Source organism: Mycetomoellerius zeteki, unplaced genomic scaffold (genome assembly GCF_001594055.1).
Source record: "Mycetomoellerius zeteki isolate Tzet28-1 unplaced genomic scaffold, Tzet1.0 scaffold106, whole genome shotgun sequence".
NCBI lineage: Eukaryota > Metazoa > Arthropoda > Insecta > Hymenoptera > Formicidae > Mycetomoellerius > Mycetomoellerius zeteki.
Genome location: NW_017255975.1, coordinates 1,996,444 through 2,010,199, shown reverse-complemented (window position 1 = coordinate 2,010,199; position 13,756 = coordinate 1,996,444). Strand labels below are relative to the sequence as shown.

General features: G+C 32.7%; 1 protein-coding gene across 1 annotated transcript in view; it reads right to left on the bottom strand.

The window, feature by feature from the left end:
• Positions 1-1,401: 1,401 nt before the first annotated feature.
• The window catches only part of Mmp2 (Matrix metalloproteinase 2), a 183,090-nt gene continuing 170,735 nt past the window's right edge, over positions 1,402-13,756 (bottom strand). Inside the window, exons 8-12 of the mRNA XM_018450308.1 lie at positions 4,191-4,582; positions 3,217-3,515; positions 2,856-2,959; positions 2,272-2,530; positions 1,402-1,819 (exon numbers count right to left, since the gene is read on the bottom strand). Coding sequence (XP_018305810.1) covers positions 2,280-2,530; positions 2,856-2,959; positions 3,217-3,515; positions 4,191-4,582 — 1,046 coding nt within the window. The 3' untranslated portion in view covers positions 1,402-1,819; positions 2,272-2,279. The remainder of the gene's footprint in view (positions 1,820-2,271; positions 2,531-2,855; positions 2,960-3,216; positions 3,516-4,190; positions 4,583-13,756) is intronic.

Here is a 13,756-nt window from a genome sequence, read left to right as displayed (position 1 = left end):
TAATCGAAAAAAACAAATACAATATCATTTATATCGTCTGTCTTCGTTTTGATGCTGCGCGCTTCACGGACATATAGTACATTTGCAATACGCGCGACTTATATACTATTATATAATTATATATAACATGTTCATATATATATATATATATATATATATATATACAGAGGTGTATGTTGGGAATACAAATATTACAAACTTCACAAAGGAAATTCGCGATACGCGATATTAAAATTGCAGTCAATTTCTTTACAAAAATTTAATTAGCAATCACCTTCTACTTACAATTTTTTATTATTTAAATTCTTTTAGTTACTGAAGCTTTAGTATTTATAAAATTCTGTCGAAACTGAGATCCACATCAAGATTAAATGTGGAGTGAGATTTCGTTATTTATTTTCACTTTTGAGATCTCTATTCGCTTAAAAATCTCATTCTGGGAAGAAATCAACTTAAAAAAATCAGGATGCACGCTCGCAAAGTTTATGCAAATATCTTAGATACACCAGCGCTGTATATAAATCTGCGAAATTATATATATATATATAATTCTGTTCTACTTCCTTGATATTACACTAACTAGTTAATCGCGCGCGGTATATAAATATCACAGTTTACAAAACTGGTGACACTGCGTTTTGCCCGTGTCCTCTTTTGCTAAATTATATGGTATCAATAATTAATACAATATTTATATAAAATGTGCTTTGTCAGAATCGACTAATTTTATCGTTTTGAGATTGTCGATTCGACAGTCCAACTAATAAGCGCGTCACGATTTATAAAAGGACGATCACGGAATTTTTTGGTCCTTGAGAGGGATATATACACAGAAAAAAAACTTGTAGATTTTAAATAAATATTTACTCCAATAATACTAACGAAATATTTACTAAATGTAAACTTATATTTATTCGATTTACATAACTGTTTTATTTTGAATAAATATTTATTTACTATAAATAAATATTTCGTTAGTACTTGAAGTAAATATTTATTTAAAATCTGCAAATTTTTTTTCAGTGTATGACTGAGGATCCCTATCTCGATTTATAAATCTATAAAAAGAGTATCGAAAAACGTTGGATGGATTTTCGGCAGTGATAGTTCATAAATTGTTCGTAAATTATCGCAAAATTGTCTGTAAAATACTCTCAAAGGAATCTCGTTTCCTTTCGCATCTTCGAGGACCCGTCGCTCATCCGTTATGTGATATAAAAAAGTTACGTCTTAAGTTAATTACTTTGTATGTAAATGCGGTCGTGTAAAATGCAGTATACAAAAATATGCTCCTGCGCAGCGTGATGGCGCGGTCTATTCCAGGATTGATGATATGGACCTAAGTCACAGATTTTTTGTAAAAGAAAATTAAATGTCAATTTTATTATCGACGTAAAAAAATAAGTAAAAGATATACAGAAAAAATTTTTCCTCGTAATATCATATATTTAAAAATGTTATAATTCGTTGCCATTTCATATATCTTCTATGAAAATGTAGCTTCGTGACTTAGTTCGATATCATTCTTGGAGCTTCGTTTGTACTGCTATCGCGATTTCTCCATCGGAAGACTCAACGACGAGATCGATTCCGATAGCTATGATCCATCCGTGCCGCAGGCATTCCTTTGAAACTCCAACCGATATATACGAACAGTTGGTCTTCCATCTCCGGTGTTAGTCGATCTGTCGACGTCCGCGCTTTAAGAATCCGGTTGACTTTCTGGTATTCGTATTTCGCACGAGAAATTCCCATATACGAGGTAAAATCTCTTCGTTGCACATCATCAGCTGGAAGGGACATGTACGTTATATATAATCTGAAAGCACAAGAAGACAAAAAAAAACATGACAGCAGCTGTTCTCTGACTTTTAAATGCTTGATTTAAACGCATTTAAAATTTTACTAATGTTTACTCGGACCATGTGAAATTTTATAAAATTTTATAAATGGAATAATATATAATTCCATTTATACATAATTATATATAAATGAAGTTAAAAATGATATACTCGGCTCAGTTTTAAATTATTTAAAAAATTGTATATTAAATTCTATCTCATTAATTATTTTTATACTAACTGCATAACATTATAGGTATAACTTTCATTTTATAATGATTACATATTTCATGACATCTTAAATTCTGAATTAATATCTATTTAATACTAATCAATATTATTCATGTTAGAAATATCTTTTAAAGTTTCTTCTTTAATTATACTACTCTTTAAAAATTAATGAATACAATAGCAATATATAAATAATTACCTCTATTTTTACACGTACATTATCCTCATGACGAAACTCGCTACGACTATGGCAAATATCGACATGATTTCTCCCGTGGCGGCTTCCGAGACAATGCTCGACTTCCTAGGCAGGTTAGTCTCGATGTCGTTAGTCTCCACTTCCGGTGGCGAACAACCCATCCAGACCGGCGCCGACAATTTTTGTTTCTCGTGCGCAACCCTCATTCTGAGATCGTCAAACTCCCAGAAACCCTTGCCTTTAAAGAAGTACGTCTTGCCTATCGAAAAAAAAGCATTATGATAGAAAGTCGACAGACAAAGTTACACATAGAGAATTATTTATAAAACGTTAGAAAAATCAAGAATTGAAATAAAAGTTGTGTGAAATATTAAGAAACTATATATAGTTGCTTATTATCTCTCTTATGTTGAAAATATATAGATTTCTATATTAAAAATGTATTATACTTGGCGTTAAAAGTAATTTAAATTTATTCATATAGTATAAATATATATAATAAATTGTCTGAATAAAATAAATATTTAAGTAACTGTATTTATAATAAAGTTATTTTTTTCGTGAATGTCAGTTTTGAAATTTACCATTTTTCCATTGGAAAACGGCATCGATGTCATTGCCAACGCCGGCGAACATGCTCATATCTCTGGGATAATCGAGTTCCACATAATTAACAGATTCATCGAACCTGCGGAGCAGAAGATTAAATTGGAGAATTAAATTTTATTTATGGATTAAAAAAGAGTAGGAGTCCAACATGAATCGGATTATAAGTGCACAAATTTCATTATATGTCCGAAGAGATATGGAACGCATTTCAGTTCAGATTATTTTTCATTTAATATCAGACAAAAATTGTTGTACCGAAATTAATAACTCTAGAATTATAATGAACTCTAAGCAATAATAAGTGAGAGAGTACAAATTCTACTTGAGAAATCTCACCTCCAATACATGGAGCCGCTGAAGAAGTAAGTCCTGCCGTTGTGGCCCCACACCATAGCGCCGTCAATCTTCTCCAAGGAAGCTGGCAATCCTAGATATGTAAGTGGTTTTGGATAACTCGGTTCCAGATTGTTGGCATTGAAGACGTAGTACTCGCGACCAATGAAGAAGACTATTTTCTTATCCGGTCGCTCATACACGGCGTCTACATGATCGATGCCCGATGGCAGATTGAATAACCTCGTGATCTCTGCCGGATATCCTTCATAGATCCCCTGATCGCCTATTCGCCATAGATACTGCAATGCGGATTCAAGTAAAGAAAGTTCCTTAGTATACAGATTTCAACTTTATTAGTTATTTATATTCCTCAGAAATTATAAGAAAATACATCGCACGTATAATTTAAATTCTAAAATACAAAAATCTTAAATGTACATGTATCTAATTAATTACTTTAAACGTAATATCTTGATTTTAAATATTGACAATGTAAATATACAAATATCGTGAATTATTTTATTTTATGCTTATCGAAAATCAAAAAGATAAGATATAAAATACTAGACGGCTCACGGCTCATTCTTTTACTCTTAGAAAGTAGATATCGAGATTCTTTTCCTTGTGATAAAGCGAAATACAGTATGCGCCAAAAAAAAATGCGACTCTCTTTTAATCACTATTATGTTTGCTGAGTGTGACATAGTAACGCAGTGATTGCAATTAAAGGAAATCATATCGAATAAATATTTGGTAGAAGGACAAAATATTTGTGTTATAATCAAATTTGCCCCCGTCCACTCATTTTATTTAACTAAATCGACAACTGAAATTAGTTGTGAGAGTCGCATTCTTTTTTTTGCGCATACTGTAATATAATGCCTAAAAGACTCATTATCATATCATTTTGAGATACAGCAAGTTTTTTTATAATTTTTTATTATTCTCTTTTTTTTTTTAATTTGGTTGCTTACTCGTCCTTTGAAGATGAAAACTTCTCTACGGATGATGCTGATGGCGTCGTAGCTCGTATCGCACTTGTCGGGCACGTCGTCCCGTTGTGGAGGAGTCCACCGATGTCTAAACCTCGGCGTGGGCCTCATCGTTGTCGTTGTCGTCGTCGTCGTTAACCATGTCGTGTGATGTCGATGGGGTTTATGCGGCCGATAGTCGGGTTTCTGTGGGTAACGACCTGGTTGTCGAGGCCTGCCGTCGTCCGGATAGTGATTGGGCCTGGTGGGCCTCGTCCTCCAAGGCCTATATGTCGTCGTCGTCGTCATCGTCGTTGTAGTTGTTGGCAGCAGTGGTTGTTCTGGTGGCAGCGGACCACCTGGTATGTTACCCCACAGTTTGCCTTCAGGAGCCCCTGAAAAATAATTATTTTGTTCGTTCATTTCGTTTCTGTTCTCTTTCGCTCGTTTAATTTATAAATCTGTCAAAATTAAAATTCATAAGCGTGCGACATTAATCTATTTGAAATATTTGTTGGTAATTAAAAACATAATTAATTTATTCAGCAGAACTTATTAGAATATTTTTTTCGTTAATGATAACGCATCGGGACACGTAGAATGAAAATTGACTGAAGAAGATTGTAAATTACTAATAAATTTATTAAAAATCTTAAGCATTATTGTACTATTTAAAAAATATAATATGTATTTTAAAAAATTGAGGAATGTAAATACAGCCATGACGTAAAGATCTCATTATTTATCTTAACTTTACATTCATATTTTACAATAAATAATAAAAATTAGTCTCAAGTATATATTCATTTGTAAATATAATAGTCTTGTAATATTCTGTTGCAAAATCATAACGCAACATACATATATCTATAAGAATTAATATAACGCAATAACGCAAAAAATTTGCTACAAGCATGAAATTAATGCTGAAGAAGTCTCCGTTTTTCCAAGAGAATTTTCCGAGTTGGTACGGTCTGTAAATGTGATACAACCAGCGTTGCTTATTAACACAAATACATCGACGTATTTGAGCCCGATTCATGTGGAAAAAATGAATACTCTATGCAAAAGCATGCAAAAAGAGCTGATTCTGTTCCTTGCTTTTTACATCCGCGCGCAATGAATTCATCCCGTCGCCTTTCAGGTCGATCGATCTCTTCTCCTATGAAAAGAAATTCCAGGTCGATATTAGACAATTTGTAACGAAACGTGTCTGTAAAAAACGCAGCCATTAAAAAAAAGAAATAAACTCATCGTCGGATATTGTGCATAATAATTGCAGCAATATTATGCGGAGAAATGCTTTAATCAACTGCAGATGCATCGTTTTTTTTCATCCATTACTACTGAAGAGAACGTTATTAAAAGATTATAAAAATTTATATAATACAGATACATGTAAAATCTTGAAATATCAAAGACGCTTCTCACAAAATTTATTTTTTACAACGTACGATATCTGGCAATTGTTGAAAGAAAGAAACAGTGCAAGATATCGTATATGTTAAAGCAATCGAGAAAGAATAATGTACTTTAAGCACCAATTTCTCTTATTGCGATTGTCCTGAAGTATCATTAATTGCCGGGAGTTTAGTTTGCCTATTTGCAATCGAAACTATTTGCCAATTTCAGGCAGGCGCATTTTTTATTTCCCAACAAACGCCCACGCGCTTCCGATGAATCGCAGACCAATTAAATAGAATACGTTTGCAATTCGTCGAGAGGCTATTGACTCTCTCAATGATATACGAACATTATTTTACTTTGTCTGATTGATAATAAAGAGGAGGCACGGCGGAGCGGAGAGGGCTATTAAAATGCCTCTTCGCGCAAACAAATTCATTTTATGCCACTGAATTTCCTCCCAGGAAACTGAATTTCCCGATATCACATATACAAACGTATTATACATATAGCAACCGTAACAATATTTTTATATTGCTTTCATAATTTTCTTTTCCATTCTTTCCTGTTAACAAACAAGATATAATTACATCAATTCGATTAACTGTGGCGGGCTTAAACAGCGATTCGTAATAATTCACTGCATCCCAATCGATGTTTGATTTCACGATTGACGTGTATTCGATTTCACGACAAGTAAACGCGATGGGAAAATCATACAATTTGACTGATTAGCGTTTAAAGTTCACATACATTCAAACGTTGAAATGAAAGTTACGCGCTAATACAATTGTGTGTGTGTGTGCACTTTAATTTCATCGATAAGAAATAGATTTAAAAAAGAGGAAAAAAGAGTCGATTAGTCTCCTGTGGATATATGCATGGATTCGATTATATCTTTGATATTTGAACCACAAAAATCGTAGATAATAATGTTAGATTAATCGTGGTGTGCGCAGTGACAAGTGCAGTGCCATATATCCAGAACTGGGCATGTATTTGAAATACTTTTATTTAAAAAACAGTACCCAGATAATATGCAAGTTGCATAAGATATCTAAATGACGTCTTTTAGACATCTTTTAGACATAAGACATCTAAAAGACGTCTTTATCTAAAAAGATATCTATCTTATGCAACATAAATGTTGTCTGGGTATTTGTAAGACAATTGTATCTTGTATTATGCATTTCAACGAAGCACATGCAAATATTTTGTATCTATTTTGTATTTCATACGATATAAAAGTATTTTGTATTTCAGTAATAACAACGAAAGATTGAAAGTATTTTGTATTTCAAATACAAAATTTATTGACAATGTTATTATTTGAATTACCATCCATGGGGTCTCCCCTTTCCTCAATCGCGATTTCTTACGTACAAGTTTTTGGAGTCACCCAAAGGCTCTAGAGCATTGAACGTGTTGAGGTACTATCAACACTCCACCTATCCGCTGTGTTTTATTTTTAGATTTTATTCCCTTTTAAATTTTGTATAAAATTAAAAGTATAAGGAAATGGCTCAAGTGATTAAAAATCAAATGTACAAACAACAGCTACGAGCCAAACAATACATTTAATAACAAAATTTAAAAAAGACAAACGTTTTTACCTCACGCGGGGTCATTTTCAGTGTTTCAAACATAACATCGGTTTTGTGAGAAATTAATATTAAAACACATATTGAAGAGGAAGGTTACTTGTATTTTTACTTGTTACTTGTATGCGGCTGAATCTTGTATTAATAGAGCTCCTCCCATTGCTACCTACCCAGTGAGAAATGACAACGGAATCGATGTCGAATCGACGTCGATTTGACGTCAATTTAATGATTTCAACGTCGAATCGACATCAATTCGATGTCAGTTCCATTGCCATTTCTCACTGGGTATAGCGCAGTAATCGGCAGATTGCGATTGGTATTTTTACAATGGTGATGTGCATTTCACAATTTTGTAGAATCTAATCCATGGATCATTATAGAATTTGTTGGAATTAAATAAATATTAGAAAGGCTTGGTCATGTAATAAAATGAAATTTTTCAAATACATGTACCCTGCATATCTTTGTAATTGTATCAAATATATTTAAAGAAAATGAAAAAAGCCGAGACATTTATATGTAGACACGTAAATCATGTTCGCGTTGCATTGGAGGAAAAAACATCGTCGATAGAGGTACTTCGCGATATCAAATTACCATCGTGGAGCAATAAACTTCTTGATGACAAATGCGCACAGTTGAAATTCGGTTTTATCGTGATCACGTACGTGTGCGCGACGCGTTTTATATTTCTCCGTCCTTTCCTTTTTCGACATGTTGTATCAACGCGGGCAAATCGCTCGTTAATTCCGCTTAGCCGCGACCAGCCAACACCAGATTGACAGAATTGCCGAAATTACGAGTGAATTCGCGAGCCAAATCTTCTGTGTAACATGGATGCAGGCGCACAGCAACGGATTCACTCCATTTCTCCTCCGTGCATAGCATTATAAACGTACACCAACGCGTACAAAATTTGCGTTATCGATCGTTCATGTGAAATGGCATTCACATTAAATGTAACTCGTATCGGAGGACGGCGATTGGATAGATGAAGCAATAAACGCGGTTTACGCCATAAATACGCGAGTTAAATATAAGTGAAATAAGTGAAACGGCAAACAGTAGAAGAATTAAAAATCACTTTGCGCAATTGAATTTTAAGTATGAGTGTAATTTTATAAAGATGTAATTTTAAATACACAGAAAAAGTTTATGTATGTGAAAAGAAAATAATATACATAAAATTATAAAATTCTATTTCATGTAGGTCGTCCTAAAGTACTTTTTTTTATATATATTAATATAAACTTACATGTATATATAATATTTACATATCCTGTGTAAAATAATAATTTATATTAAAGAAAAACTGTGAGATATTAATAACCTAAAAATATCATTACACAAAAAGACTTCATCGCGTAATCTTTATACTGCATTTATCATTATCATTATTAAAAAATTTAATAAAACCGTAATACATGCAACAAAAGCAGTAATAATAAAATTATAATAAAAAGACGAACCGATATAATAATTTTGAAACGTTTATCAAATATTTAAGAAATAAAAAGGATTTAAAAAATAAGCAAATGTAGGAAAAATTATTAAATTCCTACAAGTCTTTTTATGCGAATCCCGAGGTGAATCCTTTTCAAATATATTTGTTGGGAAGAGAGGATGCGAGTGTTTTATGTCCAGAAGAATGTAGTTTAAAAGGGTCGAATTTCAACCCTTTTTGTTAGCAATTGACATGTTCTATGCTATTTGCATAGAAATTTGTGAGGGAAATCGGCCGGGGCTTATCGAACAGTACGAGAATGCGATAGCTCGCACGATGTAGCTGCACGATTCTGCAGTCAAATGATAATTAATATTCACCAGTGACCTACCAATTAGCGTAATCTAGACTGTACAAGATAGAAAGAGAAAGAGACAGATAGAATGAGGAAACCATCGGTTCCTGAACACCGAATCTAATCTCGACTCCCGACCGTCGATGCAATTACAATGACGCGCTCGATAATTGCCGCTGCTTTCGTACTCTCCAATATTCTAACTTTCCCTCCTTCTTTCTCTCTCTCTCTCTCTCTCTCTCTCTCTCTCTCTCTCTCTCTCTCAATCGAGTTCTCCCTTATCGGCCGCAAGCAATCTTTTCGTCACGCCGAGTAATTTCCGATTATAATAAAGAAGTTAACCACCTTCCTCTCCCTTCATCGTCGCCGTTTATCTCAAACTTTATTACGTTAATTTGAGTGAAGATAAAGCTATTTTCGCGAAACTAGGAAAACGATATTTAAAAAAAACCCGTAGATATTAAGTTTTTAAATTTTTAAACATTTTCGGATATGACGTGAATATTCACAATTTTAAATTTAATCTTACGAAATAAAACGAAATTCAAAGTAAAATGAAATTCTTGTTTAATAATTTAATTTAAACAAAGATATGGAGGGGACGTATGTGTTACTTGTAATTTTTAATTTGGTTTTCATCTCGTGAGCACGGTACCTGATATTTATAATTTTATTCTCGAGGGAAGGAAGAGAGAATCGTGGATTTTATTTCCATAGTACGAAGCACCTTATTCTCTAAAATCCATATTCGAGCGAATCTGAACGGACGTGCGTTAACGAAGCAGATGAGAAGTTATGATTTCTCGAAATCAAATATGACCTAGACGCGGCGACGAATCAAACTTGGCGCCAGTTAGAAGATAAACGGACGGGAAACACAGTAACGACAATGATTATGTTGCGAACGTATATGATATAAACGAATATGACGCAGCGATGTCGTTTAAGAATGTATCTTTATCAAGCCTCGACGTAGTTTTCTTCCAGTTTTATACTGGAAGGAATGTTTTCGCCCAGCTTGAAAGTAACGCCAAAATTTATTGCTACGAGTGTGCACGAAGTATATTGCGCGTGTAATAAAAATAAAGGAAAACAACGTCTCTGTTTATGGCATCATAAGCTCGCTATGAGCTAACTAATGTAAAAATAAGCAGTATTTTAGTACTTCTATTCAATGTAGCTCAAAACGCTTTCGGACAAACGTTTTCCGTTTTTCCTCGGACACGAATAAATTATTACTGAATCTATAATTACTATCGTCAATGTCGCGCGTTTCATATTCTAAATTATAGCTGAATTTATATAACATTATCCGTAATTTTCAAGTACTTTAATGAAGTCTGAGAGAGAGAGAGAGAGAGAGAGAGAGAAAAGTAAATTCGAGATTACAGCCAGTATTTATAGTCGGTTCTTACATTTAAGACCGTTTTAAGTACAGAATTAAGATTATAAATCAATCGCAAATCCGTATAAACACATCTTAAGACATTATTTAAAACGATCTTAAAATAAGAACCAAATATGTTGGCCTAGGAATGTAATTAATGAAACCGGAAGTAATTGGTATAAATAAAGACAAGCTTATTTCAAGCTCAGAATGCATGAATATTAGATGTATTAGTTTCTATTGATACAAACATTCCGCGAGCTTTCCCAAGAGAAATTTATGTATAACAAACTAATTAAAAACACGGTTAAATAATCCGATAAACTCGTTGAAAATTAATGAAATAAAAATAGTTAAAAAAAAAGTGGGAGAACACAAGAGAAATAAAATGGATTTTATTAAATCGAGCGATTTGATATGTTAATAAAGCAATACGAAACGAAGACATTTCATACATATGTCACGTAATTTAATATTGACGATAGATCGAAAGATTGAAAGGAACTCGCCGAAGAAAGCGAATCTTTTTTTTTCACAGTCGGGGATTGAAAAGTTGGAGAGAGCTTTGTGCTTCGACGAAACACGCGAGCTTATGCGCGAACGTAAAGGAGAAAAATGTATTTTGGTCCGCCCTTCATTATCCCTGACAAAGAGATATTCATTTTCAAGGATAAATCGTACGTTCCACGGGAAGTGGTTTTACCGCATTGATTCACTGGGCCCTTCGTTTACTTCCTGAAATTTCTCGCGGGAAATACAGGATGGACTGGAAAAATCTGCGGATTGCAGCTCGATGGTTTAAGGACTTACGAGATTAAATTTTGAAATTTAATCCGCCGTTGGTCAAAACGATTATATCGCAACTAATACAGTACGATCCGTATACCGTACGATATTCTTTCCAACCTTTTTGTATTTATGAAAGCGAAGCAAGAAAAATGCGAGTATAATTGAAAAAAACTATGTTAAAAGAAAGAACTTTTTGAAAATATGTAGATACATTGAAATCAGTTAATAAATTCTTAACAGTAATAATCTTATTATATTTGAACATATTTATACATATATTTATACATATGAGGTTTTATTATATTAAAAAAATACTTTTTAATGATACAATAATTATAATCTTATAATTATGATTTCTTAGAGTTTTTTTGTGGTTTATTGAATGGGCAATTATTTTAGATTTTCATAGATTTTTATAATTATTCTTAAATAATTTCAGCTGTAATTTTCTTAATTTTACATCTCATTACGCTTTACTTTAATATAATTTTTCAAATTTTTATCTACAATATAATATATTATATAAATTTTTACGTATAATTTACTTCATTAATTTTTACACGTTAGAAAAATTTTCATTTAAATTTACAAAAATGACACGACTTCCAAGATTCCCAATTGCTATAATCCAACGGATGCGCAATCAATGGAATTATTGTTGACTTCAATCTATCGTTTGCTTCAAACGAGAAGAAAAGGAATATTTTAAAGAGCGGAGAAAAAATGAAGATGAAAGCCTCGGGCCATTCAGATTGACAGATTATCAAGCCCTTCCGTCAAATAGAGCAATTAAAAAAAGGGAGAGAGAGAGAGAGAGAGAGAGAGAGAGAGAGAGAGAGAGAAAGAGAAATGTTGTAGTTTGTTTGCCATGAGAAAACTGTTGTAGCTCGAGTCTGATTTATGGTGCTTTGATGAAGTGGAAAATATCTGTTCTCACGATTTCGTCGATATTCCCTTCGTCGATTTTGCGAAATCGCGGTTCAATTCTTTGGGGATACATGATTGCGAATACGATGCGAATTTTTCGCGAAAATATTTTCAGGAAAAGAAATTTTTCCTCAAAAATACCGTTCGACTACGCCATATATTGAGTTTCTATCGAACGTACCGTATATTACTACGTGATAATTCATTTATCGTCCAACTTCGCTTTTGTAACAGTAGTTGTTCAAAATTCGGGCGTTTTTTTATTTATTTTTGTTAACGATGGGAGTTTGTTTGTTAACAATTCTCCATATAGAGATGTTATTCTATATTGATATTTTGCCTTGTCTATCTCGCATCATGTTTCCAATTTCATTTTGTAAAATCTTTTATTTATACATGTTCTAATCACGCAGAAGCGTGGCAAATAAATAATTTTGTGACCACTAGGATTTAACGATTACTTTCTACATCGAATTAATAAAAAATGTGATTTGGATTTAGTCACAATTTATTTGAATAAAATTCTTCTTTTTCTGCATATGTCTGTTCTAAACAACTTGATAATACGGAATTACCTCCGGTAACTAAAGTTTGATTTAAGACTAAAGTATCCAAACTTACTTGACATCAAAACAATCCCATAATAGGTTTAATAAACAGATCCAATTTATGGTGGGCAAAGGAGATATATTGCATCGAGAAAATAGCTGTGAGGAGCATACCAACTAGCAGGAAAGAGATGTAAATTCTCGCACGGGAGTTTCTAGAGGCAGCCGAGAGTTAAACACCTAAGGGAGCTTGTGAACTTAAGTCCCTCTTGTATAAATAAGCTAGACCTTGCTAACACGATTATGCAAGTATATACACTGAAAAAAAAGATTGGCTGCTGCAGCAAATTAGATGGTAAAATATGGCATAGCATTTTTAATTGGCTGTATCAATCAATTTTTGGTTGTGTTAGCCTATCCGCAATGTCAGTATAGGATTTCGATAGGCTAACACAACCAAAAATTGACTGATACAGCCAATTAAAAATGCTATGCCATATTTTACCATCTAATTTGCTGCAGCAGCCAATCTTTTTTTTCAGTATAGATACTTTTATTTGCATACTTAATTTTTATGATCTTACACATCATTTTAATCCTCGATTACAGTAACAAGTCATTTGAATCCGAAATAAAAAGTTGAAACGGTTGATATAATCTGTAGAATTGGTACTATGAGATTCTAAATTGTAAAAAAAAAAACTTTAAACTTTCCTCCATTAATCATCGTAAGGTGAAGGTTCAATTATATCTTATACTTCAAACAAAACGCTTTAGAACTTAAGTATAGTTTTCATAGCTGTAGTTAAGAGTTAATATACTTTAAACTTATATTTAATATCTGTATTTCAAACAGGACGCTTTTGAACTTAGGTGTGGTTTTTATAGCTATAATTAAAAGTTAATATGCCTCAAATTTAAACTTAATATCACATAAATAATAAAACGGATGTGTATGACAATTTATATGATTGGAAAGTATCTTACAATTTAATTTTCGTTTCTTCATTAAAAAACTGCATCATTAAAATTTATAGTCTTTGCTTCCATTTTTTGTTTATTTTTGAATTTAATTAAAATACGAAAAAAAAAAGATTTAATTTTCTTGCCA